This window comes from Dermacentor silvarum, chromosome 10 (assembly GCF_013339745.2).
Source record: "Dermacentor silvarum isolate Dsil-2018 chromosome 10, BIME_Dsil_1.4, whole genome shotgun sequence".
In the NCBI taxonomy this organism is placed as follows: domain Eukaryota; kingdom Metazoa; phylum Arthropoda; class Arachnida; order Ixodida; family Ixodidae; genus Dermacentor; species Dermacentor silvarum.
This window is the reverse complement of record NC_051163.1, coordinates 142,334,490-142,354,557: the sequence shown is the minus strand read 5'-3', so window position 1 is coordinate 142,354,557 and position 20,068 is coordinate 142,334,490. Positions and strand designations below refer to the sequence as shown.

General features: G+C 44.7%; 1 protein-coding gene across 1 annotated transcript in view; it reads left to right on the top strand.

Moving 5' to 3' along the window:
• Positions 1 to 20,068, top strand: part of LOC119431022 (rab GDP dissociation inhibitor alpha-like) — a 131,969-nt gene that overhangs the window by 62,100 nt on the left and 49,801 nt on the right. The window contains exon 5 of the mRNA XM_049656871.1: positions 13,038 to 13,149. Within this exon, the coding sequence (XP_049512828.1) occupies positions 13,038 to 13,149 (112 nt within the window). The remainder of the gene's footprint in view (positions 1 to 13,037; positions 13,150 to 20,068) is intronic.

Below are 20,068 nucleotides of genomic sequence, written 5' to 3'. Positions count from 1 at the left end.
AAATATCAGCAAATATCAATACAAAAACAGAAAGAACTTCATCAATCTTTGCCACCACAAAACAGATTTTGAAATTTCAGCCGAGTGGAACTTTTTCGCAACGTCACATGGAAAGAGTGCTTGTGATGGCGTAGGTGGAACAGTGAATTATATTATGGCGTTTTACGTGCCAAAACCAGTTCTGATTATGAGGCACGCCGTAGTGGGGGACTCTGGAAATTTGGACCACCTGGGGTTCTTTAACGTGCACCTAAATCTAAGTACACGGGTGTTTTCGCATTTCGCCCCCATCGAAATGCGGCCGCCGTGGCCGGGATTCGATCCCGCGACCTCGTGCTCAGCAGCCCAACACCATAGCCACTGAGCAACCACGGCGGGTGGAACAGTGAAGCGCTTAGCCGCGAAAGCAAGCCTACAAAGACCGTATGAAGATCAGATCTTGACACCGCACCTGCTCTTCACGTGGACACAAAATAATATTCTCGGCATCAGGGCAATATCGATACAACAAAGCTGCTCCTCGCCGAAAGGTACAAGCATGCGATTTCCATCAAGAATACTCGGAAGTACCACCACTTCAAGCCCACCTCAAAGCATGCTCTTCAAGTTGGTCTGACTTCATGCTCAAAACTGAAGGAAATCATTATCTCCAGGTAAAATCCAACTGCTTGAATTGTTCGTCGTCCACACACGATGGTTTAAGCGTGTTTGCAAAAGGAGCAGTGCACAATCGCCTGAGTACGTTTTCATACGTATTGCTCTTAAATGCGCTGCACACCGCAGACCAGTTTATTGTTTTTTTTTTCTGTCCTCTCTTTTTCATATGAGAGAAGTTGTCCGCCCTGGAAGGCGCATTTGCTATTGCAAGACCTCGGATGCAATAAACGTGTGGGAAATCAATAGGATGCGTTTTTTATTCCTGCCTTCCGACATATGAAAGAATGAGTGCGACCACTCTAAACACGCATATACAAAAAGACTATTAAGCACAACCGCGAAGAAAAGTATATGATGCCCTTGTTATTCTATAACGCAAAAGTGGCATAGTCAGAACTGTAATCCTCTAGGAGGATCTGGATGAGTCTTTCCACGCTTCAGCATATATAGTCTGACTTCTCTGGCAGATATCACCAATAAATGTCCTGATGTCTTGCTAAAGACACTACAGAAATACATTGTAGCTGTAGGTACCAGAAATATTTGCACTTGAAAACCCCTCCTTTTATTTAAAGCAATTATTGTAGCCTGTTAATGCCTAAGAAACGTTATTCTTATCTTATTCTGAACATTGCTGCAAGAAGACCACCAGGGGAAGTGCAAGCATTTAAACATACTAGGTTTTGTGTGAAAAAATATAATGCATCTTAACAGCATAGAAGCGCGTTTTAGGATTATAGCTGTAACCTTTTTACTGTCGATAGCTCGAAAGAAGACATTTTTTTCTTCAGTTATCGCAGACTGGATGTTAAATCCTGCGCTTCACAAAGATCAGTGGACTGCCTCATTCGGTCTGAATGTAACATTTAACATTTAACAGAGAGGGTGAGCAACTAAACATATTTATTTCTTTCCATCATTTTTTAAATGCAGTAGTTTGAACTTATGCATGCCAAAGCATTTAATGACGAGTCGACAACACTCATCTAACATCATTACCAACGTGGTCGCTAAAACACGATTGTGTTGGCTGATATTTGCTACATATTTGCCGCAATAAAGCAACAGATTCTCTTCTTAATCCCAAAGTTTTCGCCCATTTCTAAATCTTAGTGTACGTAACGGCACTCTGTACTCACCGGCGTAACTTTCCGATGCTGCGTGATGACGCTATGCAGGCCGTCGGCGTACGGCGACATCCGTTTAAATGCGCTTATTGGGGATCGCATTTTTTATTGGCTAGGCTAATAATTTCTAATGAAGCACTCAAATAAACACTTGAGGAGCTGATTATCTTGTCTAGATGTTCCTTCATCAACTCAGGAAATTTTGCGTCCGCGCAAGTTCTACTTACCACTAGGACGCTTTCCTACGAAGGGGAAACACGTGCAAGCGCAGAGACCAGTATAACACAAATTCAAAAATTTTTTTCTTGCTTAAAACAAAAAGTAATTTGATAAAAGTTTCTCAGTTTGTAGACAATGGATGTTTCTAATAGATACACTATTTAGCGTATTTTTACCCCGACCACCTCAATGCTAAATTTACGACTAAACATCGGCTAAAACTAAATTTTATTGCGATAGCAATTATATGGACACTCAAAAGCAGATTTCTGCCGTCGGCGTCGCCGTCGCCGTCGCCGTGAGGTTCCGTATGACGTCAATGGAGATGAAATCGTGGCCGCGCGCCGCCGAACGCTGTATGTGCGAGTGAAAGGGCGCGAGGGACGCGCTCTTTCACGGGGAGTGAACGCACGGCGGAGAACAAACGCGCGTTCTGCGCCGTGCTTCCTTAAGGGCTGCAGAAGTAGGCGTCTCTTTCCTCCTTTACAATCACCATATATGTAGAGCAAACGCGCCTTCTTCCGATGCGCGAGAGGCCGTGGGGGAGGGGGGGAAGGGGGAGGGAAGGGAGGCGACGTTTAGCTGCGGCACCAAGTGCCTATTTATATCAGAGGCTCCGGCAACAGTCACCAACGCCGCACGCATTTTGAGCGAACGCGGGCAAAATGCCGACGGCGTCGACAACAGTTCGGCGCGTTGCCGGTGCTGCTGCATGTCCAAGTTTATACAGCTGATAAAGCTAATATCATTACTCCGTATATCTCTCTACAAATTTGCTATCGCAATTGATGCTTCACCTTTCAGGTGAAACTGCGACAACTTTTTTTGCAACTTTGTCACCAGCTGTACAGGCCATTTCACGTTATATCCGTCCCAAATTATTTTTCACTTACAGTACAACTTGCTGGCAATTAGTTACTATGAAATATAACCTTTCGGTAAAAGTTATCTTTCTGAGAAAAAATTCCCAATATGCACCAAATTTTGCATATTTAGTGCCGTATAAAAATTTCACGGGAACGTAAAGATCGGCAAAACATTTTTTTAAGTGAAAAGCCTATCTTCATTCTCAAGGGAAAATTGTGTCCTCGCCTAATTTAAGAAGAGAAAATTTTTTGACAATGCATTTTACGACACATACTTTCGAGCTTTCTAAAAAACTTCACATGTTCCTAGCGATGCTGAAAAATTTTTTTACGCAAAAATGATTTACAGGATGACTTCTTGCTTTAAAAAGATAGTCCACAATTTTTTTTCAAAGAAATCGCTGATGGTCGAGCGCCAAGGTTGGGACAGTTGGCGTGGAATGACCCAGTGTGTCCAGAAGGAAACACTAAAAGGAGATCGTCGGCGCCGTGTGTCTGCTGCGCAACACCTCTTCATTCAAAAGTCTTTCAGCTTGGTAAAAGACCGCTTGTGTAAAAGAGTTTTTGCGTGCTCGTGTGACAGAGGTATAAGAGAACAAATATAAAACATCATTAGCTTAGTGAGGCCCAAAATGCTCATTCAGGCAGCCACCGTCGAGTTTAACGCTCCTCATAGTGAAATAGCAGTAGTCGGAGCACGCTTTATGGCTATTTATTTATTTATTTATTTCAGTATACCCTAAAGGCCCTCAGTTGGAGGGTATTACATAGGGGGGAATGCAACATCATCAAAGCTAACTTTAAAACAATATACAAGGTAAAAAAAAAGGGAGGCGAAAAACATTAATGGCAGTCACACTCGGCAAATAGAAATAAAACATCGAGGAAAAAAAGTCGAGGAAAATAAAACATGGGAAAATAAAACATAGAAATTAGAGGAAAATAAAACATAGAAAATAAAACATCGAGGAAAAAAAAAATCGTAAGCCCAACTTGTGTCAAATTTTTGTTTTGTGTAATGCAGAACAATGCCATGGTTATACAATGCAAAACACTGAAATTTAGCACTACGAAACAGTTCTTTTTAACTGTAAGTAAATATAAAAACCTAGAAAAAAAAAAGAGCGATAACAGGGAGAGCACGGTTGAAGAACATTTAGGGCATAATATACGACCGAACAAGTTTCTGAAATTGAGTAAAGTCGAGTTTTGTTGCAATGTCAGACGGCAGGTTATTCCACTCGGTTGTAGTGTGTGGTATGAATGAATGAGCGTATTGTGATGTGCGGCAAAAAACGCGTTTTAGTTTGAAAGGATGATCATGACGAGGGAGTATAGCGGATGGGGTATGAAAAAAATCTTCATGAAAGAACGGGTGGTGATAAAGCTTATGAAAGAGTGTTAAGCGTGCTAGTTTGCAACGAACTGACAAATTCTCGAGTTCAGCACGCTGTTTTAACTGTGTGACGCTAGTTGTTCGTGAATAGTCGGAAAAAATAAATCTCGCAGCACGATTTTGCAGTGCTTCAATATCACTAACAAGGTACTCTTGTTCTGGGTCCCATAAGGCCGATGCGTACTCAACCTTTGGTTGAATTAATGTAGTGTATGCTAGTTTCCTAATGTGGGGTGAGGCGTGTGTTAGACGACGTTTGATGAGGCCCAGACAGCGGTTAGCAGTTGCTAGAATGGTTTCAATGTGGCTCTTACACGAAAGATCACTGCAGAACCAGAGTCCTAGGTACTTATAACTAGAAGCAAACTCAACGTTAGTGTCGTTTAATACGTAGGAAGTCTGAAGTCTAGTGGTTCGATTAGTAAAAGACATGAATTTAGTCTTTGAGAGATTTAGTGACATTAACCATGTATTGCACCAAGCGCTTACAGAGTTAAGGTCAGTTTGAAGAGCCTCTTGATCAATTACGGAAGAAATATTACGATAAATTACGCAGTCATCTGCGAAAAGTCTGATTCTGGATGAGACGCTGTCTTGTAAATCGTTAATAAAAACAAGAAAGAGTAATGGTCCAAGAACGCTGCCTTGCGATCACCTGATGTCACCTGGCCACATGAAGAGTTAAAATTGTTTACCGATGTGAACTGCATCCTGCAAGATAAGAAGTCTTTAATCCATGCGAGAACTAGAGGATGAATGTTATACCTTGCTAACTTTGTCAGTAGACGATGGTGTGGAACACGGTCGAATGCCTTCGAGTAATCAAGGAATATTGCGTCGACCTGAATACCAGCATCCATGGATGAATGCAGGTCATCAATAAAGCCAGCTAACTGAGTGTCGCACAAATATCCCTTGCGGAAACCATGCTGATACTTAAAAATTAAGTTGTTTTCTTCCAAATAATTGATAACCTGTGAGTGTATGACGTGTTCTAATAGCTTGCAGATTGTACTTGTTAAGGATATGGGTCTGTAGTTGAGGGGTGAAGAACGCTCGCCGGACTTGAACACTGCAATGACCTTAGCCATTCGCCAATCGCTAGGAATGCTCGAGTTAGACAAGGATTGTGAAAATATTGCGGAGAGTATACGCGATAGTCCTTCAGCTGTCTTTTTAAGAATGTTGTGATTGAATCCATTGTGGTCACACGTAGATGATAATTTTAGTCGGCTCACCAAAGAAAAAATACCTACTTCGTCAATTACTATTTCAGACATGCACACATCAGAAAGTGCGTCCAATCGCACTTCGTCTCAATCGCACTTCGTCTATATGTTAGCAGTCTGCACTGGAAATCGCAGTCATGTCATAGCGAGTGGTGGTAAAATAGCAGCAGACAACACGAAACTGACAGCCACTGTCAGCAGCTTGAATGCCAAAGCACATTCATGTGGTTGCATTGTTTATTTTGTTATCTGGCTCACACAAGTAATGCGATTAAGAGAACAAATATAAGACATCATTAGCTTAGTGAGGCCCAAACTGCTCATTCAGGCAGCCACCGTCGAGTTTGACGCGCCCCATAGTGAAATCAGTCGGAGCACGCTTTATGGCTCCGTTAGCAGCCTGCACTGAAAATTGAAGTGTTGTCATAGCCAATTTTCAATTTATTCATCTGACTCGAGCAAGTAATGCGAATGCAAGCACAATTTTTAACGTGCTTAACCTTGCTAGCATTTTTTTTGTCATATTTACGTACCGGAAAAATGCTCAGTAAAGTTGAACGTGTTTTAGTGAGTCACTTTGTTCATGACAAGCCGTAGGCAAAGTGACGGACAGATTCAGACAGTGATATTGGGGAAGTAATAAATGGTGAAAGTTGCAAAAGCTCTCACAGCACTGCTTTGCTGGACTCCCTTCACTAGAAAACTGCATTTGTAATGATAAAAGCGTCAAGACAGGAAGTGATACCCCACTGCACAATGTTATATATGTGTACCACCACATGTGACGGGCAGCAAAACCATCTGTTTATTAAGACTGAATGCAACAACATAGCAAGGTGCTGTTTCACAATATGGCACCTTTTCATGTGCACTTCTGGTAAGCTACCATATGCACTGATGGTGACACAGGTGAAACATTAACAGGTGAAAGAGACGAAGTAAGTGTGCAAGCCACGGGATGCGTTTAACATTTTGTATCTCTCAATGTTTCTGTTGTCACAGCTGATAGAACTTTCTTTGGTGCAAGTTGATTAATCACGTTGTAGCAACAGCACAAGAAGCAAGGTCAGAATAGTTGGAGAAAACAAAGCAAGGTGGCAGACTGAGGAGGCAAGGTAGACAAGAGAGAATGGCTTTAATGACATCGAAGAGGCCAGCCCTGCTATTCACTGGACTTGGTGCTTTGAATGAGACGAGTTAATGGAATTGTAAAGAAAGTCGTGGCTGCAGCATGCTTACAAGAACAAATGCAAAAATAAAAGGATAGAAATAGGAACAAATACATACACGCACGGAAGAACTCACATATTCACACACATGAACACAAACGCGAAAACTAAGATATAAAATACAAAAAAGGGCAAAATAACAAATATACACAAACACACAAGAAAACACGCACACACATTTAACGCAGACGCGAGTAGAACTATTAGGAGTCAGTTCACAAGCAGCTGTGCCTACTTTGTCGTATACTTTTTTTTAATGTACACATTGGTTCTGTTGCCTTCACTGTCCTAGGAATTTTTTAGTAGCGACATATCACGACAGATGGGGATGATGAAGTTAGGAAATTTGCAGGCGCAAGTTGGAATACGCTAGCGCAAGACAGGGGTAATTGGAGATCGCAGGGAGAGGCCTTCGTCCTGCAGTGGACTTAAAATATAGGCTGATGATGATGATGATGATGATGATGATCACGACAAAGCGCAAAGCTGTGTTGTGGGAAAGCAAGTCGAGCGCTGACAGCACAACTTATGCGCGATTGTGTCACAGCAGGCTTTCTACAGCTGGCGCGTGCAGTGAGCGAAGAGTTCTAAGCCACACAGCGACGCGAATTCATGCCAAGCTCCCTTGCAACGGCACCAGTGTATCAGTCATAATTTTAAATTAGCATTCAGGCTGACATTAAGGAAACAAACACTGCTTCCAAACGCCTGACCGTTAACAATCCAATGACATTCGCTCAAGCAGCGCGTGTTAGTCACTGATTGTTAGCATTGGTGGAAAGCAATCAATCGATGGTGCTACACAACACTCGAACGACGCCGCTAGACGTTCGGCTATCTTATCACACTGCTGCCAACGATCGGTCGTTTGCACGCTGAGCTGGCAGCAACGAATCTTTGCGTTGGAGGTTGCTTTTACAAATCTTTTCTGTTGAGAAACTCGCAGGTTGGTTTCATCCGCGCACGCTTTTCTCATTTATCCTGATAATGGTTTTGCTCCATCACTTCACCACGTCCGACGAGAAACGCAGGGGCACAGTACACAAACCAACGCCTCCTATAAAGTCTTTATAGGAGGCGTCGACACAAACACACCTGCCGCTCACAGTAGGTACCAGACTTTGGCGAACTCTCCTCGTCGTAACTTCACTTAGGAACAAACACGTACGATGTTTGTTTGCAGCGGTATGCCGCCGCGGGATCTTGTTTCCACACGAAGCGCAGCGCAGCGCCACCGATGTTCGCTGCAATCGTTCTTCGCCGGCTCACGGCTCAGAACAAACGCACGCGGCACAAATTGTGCATCGTAAGCTCACAATAATATTTCCTGCATGACAGACCACCACAAACAATTCGAATTCACTCTGACGAAGGGAGACGCACAGAGCTGACGCGACTCGGCCCAGTTCGAAGCGAGGGCGGCCATGTTAGGCATGTTCTCCGTCGGCGGGGACACCGGCCGTCCGGCTCATGACGTCACCTGAAGTGCGCGCCTATTGGTGCCGGCTCGTGTCCATCCGCCTTTGAGGGGCAAATGCCGCTGTCTTCTAAAGTTGTATCCGACTATAGTAGTTTCGGTGTACGTCACTTTGACGTGACGGTGTCAGTGGGTGCTCCCGACATGTATTGAATAAACGAACACGCCTGTGTTGTACTGCGGCCGATACATTCGAAAACAACACACCCGAGCCACTCTGCACTCGCACGGTGCGCCCTCTCGTGTGTTTTGCGAAGCGTTCGAGTGCGCGTGTTGGTAGTGCATGCTGACGTCACGGGAGAGCAGCGGGTTGACTTAATGAATGGAACTTTCGCCTAGGTGAAATATCGCCGAAGTGGAACGTTTCAGAATACGGCCCTAGTACGGAGATACAGGAACAGGGTTAGATGCAGTGTTGCATGCATACTGTGAGCGGTTAGTGAGGATTTCTTTAATTCATTGTAAGACAGCTGGATGCAAGCCCAAATGAGAGTTTCAATATTAAGCATTGATGAGGTACTTTATCGAACGCTTTAGCAAAGTCAAAGAAAATTGCGTCAGACTGTGGGTTAGTATCTAATCAAGTGTAGATCATAAAGGAAAAGAGCTAACTGGGTTTCGTGAGAAAGTCCCTTGCGAAAACCATGCTGTGAAGGATGAAAAAAGCTATTGGAATTGAGGAAGTGTATTATATGAGCGTAAATGATATGCTCCATGTATGTATACTTTAATGGAGATAGGCCGGTAGTTAAACGGTGAAACTTGGTTACCTGACTTGTAGACCGGAACGACCTTACCCATTTTCCATTCGTTTGGTATAGTGCCCGAGGACAAAGACTGTCAGAACAATGAAGTTAAGAATGCGGCAGAAATATGCTTAGTGTTTTTTAATAGTTTAGAGGTGATTTCATTAACACCTGCGGACGAAGACACTTTTAGTTTTTTAATTAGTGACGTGACGCTGTTGACCGAAACATTTATGGCCGGCATTGTAGACATGGCAGGCGCAGAAAACACAGGTAGGGGGACTTCAGGTTCAGCTGTAAAACCTGACGAAAAGGCAGCATTGAAAGTATTAGCGCACTCAGAAACTGAAAGAATACACCCTGATCATTATAAATATTGATAGTGCGAGTAGGCTGATGGTTGACGATCTGCCAGAATTTACGAGGATTATCAGTTATCGTGTGGGGGAGGTCTGAGTGAAAAAAAGAATGCTTGCGTTGGCGAACTGCTGTTGGATAAGCATGCTCAGCTTGATAGTAACTGTACCAAGAGTCTGCATTTGGTTTTAACTTCGCGAAATGAAATAGGTGCTTTATTTTGTTCTTAAGTGTTTTCAAAGTTTCAGTGAACCATGGTTTGTGGCGGTTAGTAGGAATAGAGATAAGATGATTGTTTATTGGCTAAAGAATTCATCTTGTTCTGAAATAACCATTTGTATTGCACAGACTGATTTCCAAAAGTGGACTCGTATGCTTGGTAGAATTCCTGCATTTATAGCGGAGTAGCTACCTTTTTCGTAGAGGCGAATTTTTTTCATGTGGGAGCTGTGCAAGGATGGTTTGAAGGAAAACGTAGCATGAATAACTTTGTAGTCACTCAATTCGGGATGCGTGGTGCACTATCTTACGTGACACGAGTTGCTTCAGTTATCAGTTGTGTCAGATTATGGTTAAGACAGCAGTCAAGAAATTTGGTAGTCTCCGAGTTATCTGTAGCTAACTGTGTAGTAGTCCAATCAATACTGGGGTAATTAAAGTCTCCGAAGAGCAAGATGCCTGCATTTGGATACCTCTTAGTTCCCTGAAGATATTTTTAAGTTTTCCGGGGAAATCGGGATTATGGTTAGGGGCTCTGGGGTAGCATACACCAAAAATAATGAGTTGGGGATTGGCACGGCAGGTTAACCATAAAATTTCAAGGTCAGATTTATTGACAGGGCAGCAGGACAGCTCATTGTGAACGGCGATAAGAACGTCACCCCCTCTGGCACCTTGCCTGTCATGTCGAAATATATCAAAGATAGGCAACTTATTCAAAACGTCAACATCTGAAATGGCGCTGGAAAGTCAGGTTTCGGTTATTACAAGTCATCATCATCATCATCAGCCTATATTTTATGTCCACTGCAGGACGAAGGCCTCTCCCTGCGATCTCCAATTACCCCTGTCTTGCGCTAGCGTATTCCAACTTGCGCCTGCCAATTTCCTAACTTCATCATCCCATCTGGTTTTCTGCCGACCTCGACTGCGCTTCCCTTCTCTTGGTATCCATTCTGTAACCCTAATGGTCCACCGGTTATCCATCTTACGCATTACATGGCCTGCCCAGCTCCATTTCTTCCGCTTAATGTCAACTAGAATATCGGCTATCCCCGTTTGTTCTCTGATCCACACTGCTCTCTTCCTGTCTCTTAACGTTAGTCCTAAGATTAATGTTAGTCCTAAGATATTACAAGTACGTGACACTATTTCACATTTTGGAAGGAAGCTGCTTATGTTGGTAAAGATAACCGAAAGTGAGAAGGCGGCACGGGAGTGGGATGGCAATGTGATTGACAGCTGCGATGTGATAGCTATGACTGTTCATTTTCACTTTGTGAACATTCATCAAAGAGGAAACGTGAGCCTATGTGCAGTGTTTGTATCGAAGTGAGTAGGGCATAAACTTGCTTTCTGCAAATGCGTTGAGGTGTTTATGTGCGTTTTGTACCCACTGGGAAAAGCCTTGCCAATTCTATAGGTGGTTACTTTCAGCTTACGAGTGTTAGTAAGGATCGCCTCTTTCGTCTTAAAGGCACAAAACCGGACAATGATTGGACGATTACGCCCAGGGTTATGACGGCCCAAACTATGTGCTCTATTTCTTTTCAGTCAAGCGTTATGTTTAGGCATTCGGAGCAAAGTTGAATTGTTTCTTCAGGGTGTGTAAGCGATTCTGATGAATTGGGGATTCCGTAGAATGTTAAGTTCTTTCGCCGGGAATGGTTCTCGGCGTCGTCAAGACTGTTATCTAGATTAGAGACACGACATGCTGTTTCAGCGCTTTCAGTCTATATGACTGCAAGCTGCTGTTGCAAGTGTTGGATATGTTTGCAATGGGCTTCGACAGATGCCATACGATTGGCCAGGTCCGTAGTGGCATTATTTGTTGTAGCAAGACGTGCCTTAGGTTCTTTAATTTGTTATTAGTGTTGACTGACTAGCGGTTAGCTTGCACAACTCAGTAAGAATAGTCGCATCGTCTGGCCCAGGATTTGACTCGATATCACCTGCGACTAGGAGCAAGGAACGCAAGACCGCACCACATTCACAACAAGTAGCAAAAAAACGCCGCGGGCTCGGCAGCTAAGCAAGAGGCAATTACTCGATTTTTTTACAGATAGGCCGTACGAAGGACATGACGAAGAGCAGTGGATTAGTGGTGTCACGCCTGCCGAACAGCAGCCGAGCCCACAAAGCGATGCCAACAGGCTTTATAGCCGGAGCAGCAATTGTTGACGTAGCCGACGGGACCTTCCACGCTGTACCGAGGACCAAGTGATGATAAGGTGGCATAGCTAGCCACATTAAAGCTGTCCAGCCAAGACTCGCACGACAAAAGCTGGGCAGATCCACGGAATGGTTGCGCGCGCACCGGTGAATATGCACGGCGTTTATCCAGGCAGCACAGGAAGGAATAGCAGAGCTATGGCTTGACGAATAACCTGCGCGACTAAGGGTGGTGGATTAGTGGTCACGCCTGCCGAACAGCGGCCGAGCTTATTCTAGTACACTTGAATATTAAGCTACGAGTTTCAGAAATACCAGTTTGCAGTCCTATCATCCAATTTCAGGTGAAAACGCAATGGTATCAACCGCATCAAAATACATTGCTGAAGAAACGAACAAGTTGGCTGGGAAACCAAAGAAAAAAGTATTATGCAGAATCGCATCAACGAGGTTACACTGTATTTGCTCCCTGCTGTGGACTTCAGGTCGCAGGATATCGCAGGACAAAATCAAATATTGTTGCTTGAATGTTTTTGCAGCTTGCTATGCAACCCACGGAGCTGATCGGGGAAGCGCACCCCGGAGGCCTGGGTTCGATTCCGACCCAGACCGAAATGTAGCATATTTTCTTTTTAAAGCCATTGATAGCAGTTATGGTGTTGCGCTGCTAAGCACGAATTTCACAAATACCAGTTTGCCTGCGTATCATCCAATTTCAGGTGAAAACGCGATCGTATCAACTGCATACATTGCTCCTATGTATGTCCTATGCGTTGGCTGGGAAACAAAAGAAAAACGTATCATTCCGAAATAATTACGCGTGATTGAATCCCAGCCGCGGCAGCCGCATTTCGATAAGGGTGAAATGCAAAAACACCCGTGCATTGGGGCGCGTTAAAAATTGGTCAAAATTATTCCGGAGTCCCTCGCTATGCCATGCCTCAAAATCAAATCGTGCTTTTGGCACGTAAAACTCCATATTCAATTCAGATCAATTCATACACGGGGACATGCGATAACTCTTCGAAACTGTTCAATCTTTTGCTCTCAATTCTTTTTGATGTCTCGTTATTTATAATAGGTGAGCTGCTCAGACCACTGGTGCTGCTGCAAGTAGCCAACGTGGCCACCTGACGCGTTGTGCCACATCATGCCAACTGTAGCGCCGGTCTTTCCAGTGGTAGAGCTCGTCCCCAATAACTATTCAAAAGACAAATTTTGTCTTCTTTACATTAAGAAAAATATGGAAAGTGCACATAGCTTTTGGTGAAAAGTGAGGGATAAAAAAGTTCTTTGGGCATCTAGAGGCAGGGGAGCTACATGGCAGCCTTCTGGACTTGCAGGTGGGCCAGGTGGTGAGATGTATCTGCCTGCTGAACCATGCCATTCCCAACACCAAGGATTCGCTCTCCTGCCAGATCATCATCCCCCAGAAGCAGGTCAACAGAAACTCGGGTGAGACACTACGGCTGCCTCCAATCTGAAAATGAATTGCCGCGCAGTGATTAAAGGCTTGGGAAATGGGTTGATCTATGATAAGCAGCACGGATGTTTGGCTAACATCATGTGTGGTGTGCACTCAGCATGAACTTGTTACAATGGACGATAATGATCCGTTATATTTGAAATCCATTCTATCCAAAATTAGGACTGCACTATGTTGTGAAAGGGCGCAAGTTTGCATATACTGCTGTCTAACGTTAAGGGGGGATGCGACTTTCGCATCCAAGGTGGCGAAAAGGTGGCGAAAAATTTCGCAGAAATCGTGAAAGAATGGCTTTTTGAAGCCACAATATCCCCAGAGTGGCGCAACCGTGCGCCGCCATCTGGGTCTCATCGAAAAGCGCATTTCTCCTTCTCTAAATTTGCCGCTTCAGCTATCTCCTTCATACAGAAACAGGCGCACGAAAAGCAAATGATTGAAGGTCGTTCCCGAGTCACCAATTGGTCGCACCCGCCACGTTACTGCTGTGCGGTTCACCATTGGTCTGGCGCTCTCTCCGTAGTTGCGTCGTCTGCTGGGCTCTTTGTGGTCTTTGCACCTCGCGAGCTCTAGACAGTTTCTGTAATCTCTAGTGTCAAAAATGGGCTCTACGCTGGCATCGCAGTAGCGTGGCCGATCCCTCAGTTTGTGGACAACTCTAAGCATTCTGAGCATAGACGACTTAGTGGTCAAGTATCGCATGTGGAATCCTCGGACATGTGGCTAAGCCTTTCGGCACTCGGTGTTTCGGAATCATCGCGCACGCAATCCTCGGACTGGCGGACATATACATCTCCAACTCAGCGATCAAGCACATCGTGCGCGGACTTCTTGGACCCTCGCCTAAGCATTTCATGCACCAGTGCCTCCGACTGTGTGACTTAGGATATCGAGCATCTACTTCTGAGACCCGTGGCTACATCTTAGACCCGATGTGGGTCATTGGACCCGCGACGAAGCACATCGTGTGTAGACTCGATTATCATATTGTGACAATGTCTCGTAATGATAGTCAACTCCCGTTAATATGAAGTTCATGGGGACTGCGAAAATCTTTCGAATTTAATGAACTTCCAAGGTAACCACAAACAACGAAAATAGACATTTTTATTAGTTTGAAACCTGTCTATGAAAAAAAAAAAGAAAAAAAAAAATCGGTATGCGTGCTGCTTCCAGAAGCATGTGTACTGCAGCACATGGAGCAAGCTACAGCAGCTAGGCTACAGTGTAGCTAGGCTTGAAGCGCGTGCGAGGCCGCCATTTTGAAATGCCAACGGCTATATGGTAACGCAGATTTAGGGTCATACTCGAGTCTAACACGAACGCAATTTTTGGACCTGTTTTATAGGAAAGGAAGTGCGCATTAGATTCGAGTAAATACCGTACTTAATCTTGCCGCTTCGCTTCATGAACTATGCCGTTGTAGTCAGCTGCGATGCCGACACACAAAGCTGTTCTTGCACTTTAAATATAGCAAATTTATCAAACGTTACGACCGCCTCAAGGCTTTCGATTGAAAAATAACTTGTAATTAACCAATATTTTATACTTCTAACGTCCAATTACCAAGCTTTTTTTCCTATAGTATTACATGTAGAACTGATGGGACCCTCACTTCACTGTCAATTAACCTAAATTCCAGTTGAGTGACTTGGAATTATTGGGAGTTGACCGTGTCTATCATACCACCACTTCATAAAGAGAACTCCCTCATGAGCTCTATTCACTAGACACCTTAGGCTGGCACAGGCATGATGCAAAAGTACAAGCTGGGAAGCACCTAGCATTGCTGCCTATCTATCAGTGGCTCTCTGATCTCGAGCTCCACAGCCATTGTCAAGGGAAGATGACGGCTGCTTGAGAGCCTTCATTCACTAACATGATTGATTCTAACAAAAGAATAAAAATGCCTCACTGATTCCGCTGGAGACTGCTGTCAATGAGGCAGGCTGCAGGTACAACAATGGAACTATATTCATGCCCACACACAGTCCAGCACCTCACTTGGTTTGAAACCCAGGCACCATGCTCTTTGTAGAGCAGCAGTAAAGAATGCCATAAAAAAAAAAGGGGGGGGGGGGAAACGAAGGCGCACCAGTTCAGAGGCTACACGTACAAGAAGCCCCACATCACAAAACACACCAAAGACTACAAATTTGGTGCCTTTTAGAGAACTGAGGAGAAGATGAAACTTTGAGAGCTGTTCTTTCAAAACTGTTCTTTTGCCTTTCTGCCCAGTTTCTGGAGCTCATTTCTTAGTTACCGTTTAGCCTATGTTGGCTGTTCTTTTGTCGCATTCCTTAATCTACAGTGCAGGTTGTGACATTCTCGCTTTTTTATCTTGACTTGTTGTAAATTTATGACGTGGCTATTCATTCACACCAAAATAGTGCTTGATTATTAGGTAACCAGGGGAAATTCAAAAATATTGTTGCGAAAAAAAAAGAAAAAGAAAGCAAGAATGTTGCAATGTTCAGCACGCATTTGCCGTATTTACTCGAAAATAGGCCGAGCACGAATATAGGTCGGACCCCTATGGGTCTCCCAGTGAACTTGGACCAAGATTTAAAAAAAAAAAAACAAAAAAAAAAACCCAAGAGCTGTAGAGAAATCGTACCGACTGCGTAGTAGCGACAGTCATGTGTACTTACAGCCAGTATTTTTTTCATCACGAAGTATTATTTGCTTTTAATTAGTGAACTTTTTAATTATTGCTTGCATCGCAAACGTGACATTTACAAAGTTATAGGGTACCTCAAACAACCTCCGAATCAAGCATTTATTTTGTGTTTTTTCCAAGAAAAAACAAAAGCCCGCAAACTGCACGAAATATGAAATAGTTGCGTGCTTGCGCGCTGCTACTCAAACGCCTTCAAGCAACCTTTGAAAGATATACAGCTGCATTTGTTTATCGCAGCATCATACAAGGCTTCATGTAGGATTGTTCGAGAGGTTTCGTGACCTAACTAGCATGGTGCAATAAGCGTCATATCTGCGCCGTCGTGGTTTCCCGGGAGGCTTTGAAATCTCCCCCCCCCTCCCCCTCCACGGCCCTACTATCTCATCAAGGCGTCAGCGTCGTGTTCTCATGATGCCGCGACCATCACATAGCGTGAAGCCCTGTATCGAGCTGCTGCCGCTAGTAGGGCTGTGTGTCCATGGTTTTTCGCTTGGGAACGCTTGAGTAGCGGAGCGCGAGCATGTATCTATTTCGTATTGTGGATTTTTCGCGTGCTTTCGTTTTTTCTCCGAAAAACCAACGAGGCAAAGCTGAGCACGAAACAACTGCTTGATTCGGAGGTTATTTGAGGTGCCCTACAACTTTGTAATTGATATGTTTGCGATTCAAGCAGTAATAAAAAAGTTCACGGATTAAAAGCAATTAATACTACGTGATGAAAAAAATACTGGCTGTAAGTACACACGACTACGGCTACTATACAGTCGGTACGATTTCTCTAGAGCTTTTGTTTTTTTTTTTAAAAATCTTCGTGCAAGTTAACTGGGACACTCGGTATATCGTGCTCTCCGAGAAACAAAAAAAAAAAAAAAATCGGATATAGGTCGACCCACATCTTTTGAGAAACGGGAAAATTTGGACATGACACACCTTTATTTAAAATACGCTCAGCTCGCTAGTTGCTGCAACACGCCACATCTTCATCAGACCTGGTAGGTGCCGTCAAGTGCATTCAAAATGCAGCATTTCTTGATGCCGATCTTGATAATTTCCACTGGCAGGTCCTACCACGTTGTGACTTCGCTGAAGGGAGCCTTCTTGCAACGTTCTGTCGGTGTCATGGCGGCATTGTCCTTTGCGAGCCACTCTCTGTAGGACTTGGCGAGACAGTCCTTGAAAGGCTTGTTGATGGCGACATCCAATGGTTGCAGTTGAACCATCACACTGCCAGGTATGATGACCAGGTCCGTGTTTGCCTTCTGTATGGCCTCCTTGACGGCTGGGCAAATGTGGCCTCTGAACGTGTTCAAGACCAGCATGTTTGGAAGGTCCAAGTCTACTCCCGGTCGCTTCATCCAAACCGTCTCAGACCATTCTTTAACCATTGCCTCGTTCATGAATCCTGTTTCATTCGTGCGGATTATCACCTATTGGGAAACTGTTCATTCTCTGCGAAGATTTTCCGGTGAAACACGATGTATGGCGGCAGCTTCCATCTGCTGTGCAGCACAGCATAACAGTGAATCGCGTGTGCTCGTGGCCTGTCGTCAGCAGGCGCACGTCCCTTGCTCCTTTTGTTATGACTGTCGTGCGGCTGGGCATATCGAAGTAGACTGGTGTTTGGTCGGCATTCCTGATCTGGCTGAGAAGTTAATACTTCTGATGCCAGAGCTTGAGAACATATCGCTGGAACTCCACCAGCCGTTCCTCGTATTCTGATGGCAAACGCCGACAGATGGTCGTTCTATGGCAAAGGTAGTCTGTAGCGCCGCATGAACTTTTGGACCCAGCCCCAACTTGCTTTAAATGTTGACCGGCCGATCCCATCTCTTTGTGCCAACTGCCGGGCTTTCGTCTGAATGTCCTTGCAGGACACCCGAAGACCCCTATTGAACTTTTCATTCACGTTGAACTCGTGCTGAGCAGCGCAGTTGTTGGAGTTCTCAGCAAAAACTACCACTTAGACGCTTGAAGTCAGCTGCGTAGCTCGGCCGACGTGACATCGTCGCACAGCTGCGCAACAGCACATGCGAATCGTCACAAAATAACTGCAAAATGGCGACGCAGAGGGAAGCAACCCATAAACTACTGCGCCCATTGGGCATCATTAGCTTACAATCGATGGTTTGAAATGCCACTTTAGAGACTTCCCGGCATTGCTCATGGACACAGCACCATTGGACGTGGAGAATTACCGTATTTGTTCAAATCTAGGCTGATAGTTTTTTTTCTTTCAAATGATCATATACCGAAGGTTGGCTGAAATTCTAGGATTTAAAAAGAATGTGCCAGTTTATAATGAAATTAATAAATATGGTCAGTATATGGCCATCTAGAAATGTCAGTATCGCAGCTGCTACTAGCTATGACAGTAGCCATCTGAAGTACGCGAGCGTCGTTGCGATTTTGACCTGTGTCGTATCGGCGTGCGGCGTGGCGTTGTCGCAATGGCACCAAAGATGCCACTATAGTGCCGCTTTTAAGTGAAAAGCTGTGATAGCTGCAGAGGCATCGTTGGACACGAAAAATGTCTGTCGTTGGAGATGCTTCTTGTGTGCGCCGCAACGAGGATGGCATTTACTGGACCACAGAAAGGCCATCACCACGAAGTGGAGGCTTTATTCGGACGCAGCTGCTCTTCCAGTAACGACAGAAGTGCTCCACGCGAAAGCAAGGTAACATTCAAGAGAGTGAGGCCTAACGCTAAAGGATTTCAAAGCCAGTTGGGGCTGGCTACAGAAATTTATGAAGCGCTTCGGCTTCAACCTCGGAAGTCGCACTTCAGAAGCTGCCAAGCGACATTGAATCAACTTTTCAGCGCTACGTGCTGCGAGAGGCCTTGGGGGCAATTCAGCAACACCGACCAAATGGCTGTTTATTTCGTCATGCCAGTGGCATACACCACCAATGAAAAGGGTGCCACTCCAGTAGTTTTGACATTATACATTTTTATTTGCATCATTGTTGTACCAAACCTACAGAAAGCCTGGCGTGACAAAAAAAACATGGTAGAAGCCCACAGTTGCTCTCATATTTTAGCCATAGGAATAATTCATGCAGGGACATTCTCCAAATATCTTTATTGCCGTGATTTTTTTATACACAACATTATTCTTGTTTGTATAATGCAGTAGTATAAAGAGTAAAACATGGAATGTCACTGTGTAGAGAATTTACTAAGGAATACAATGCAACAGACCTCATGAAAATACATCAAGCCATAGTAGTGCTACACTTTCTGCAAGCAGGACAGTCTGGTCGAAACACACTTCTGAGAAAACCGTTACTAAAAAGTTGCACAGCCACTATATGTCCATCAAAACGTCCCAGAGCTGTTATATTTGGCATCATTGCTGTCGGGCATCTTCTTGCACCTTTCCTCTTCGTTTGGTTGGCTTTGAAAATTTTTCATTTCATAGCCTGGTCGGTCCATCAAATTGAACTTCCGTTCACTTGTTGCGAACACCGCGCGAAGGGAGTTGCGAACGCTGCATGCTTGCACTTCGGCCGTCGTTGCTGACACGAAAGGTGGCTTGAGGAGAGCCTGAATGGTGCGACGTTCAGGTGACAATACTTCCGGTGAATCTTCTGTTATCGCAATGTAGTTCGTTGACAGGCTGAGTCATGATGCATCAGAAACTGAGTACACCGTTTTTGCCGGCGATGGTGACCTTCAATTTCCGCTGCCTCCAACGATGTAATCTCTGCTACTTATTCGCACGGCCGTACCCCGAGGTGCAGGAGCCTCCGTTGGCGCGTCTTCCGTCAACTGCGTTATCGTGGAGATGGCACAGGGTGATTGATGGCTTTGCTGCCAGAGTCACACGGTGCATCCACATGTTCAGTCGGGTGCCTCGCCGCTTCCGCTAATCGCTGTATTTTTCTCGCCGTAGGAGGCTTGCGCTTCTGTATTACGAAGGCGTGCTTTGTCCAAAAGTTCTTCTTAAACGAGCGACGGTCCATCACTAACCTGGGAGTAATGGGGAATCGAATTCTGCGTGTCAAGTGAAGACGCCGATGTGGTTTGCGAAGCAGACAACTGTGGTTGCCATCTTGCCCGCTGCCGCAGCAGCAACCAATGAGCAGACGCCTTTCAGCACGGCAGCCAATCGGAGGCCCGCTTTCATCGGAGGGCCCGTGTGACCACCTCCAGCAGACCCGTGCTTCTTTTGTGCTTGTGTGTTTGTTACAAGATCGTGACGACCTAAGAA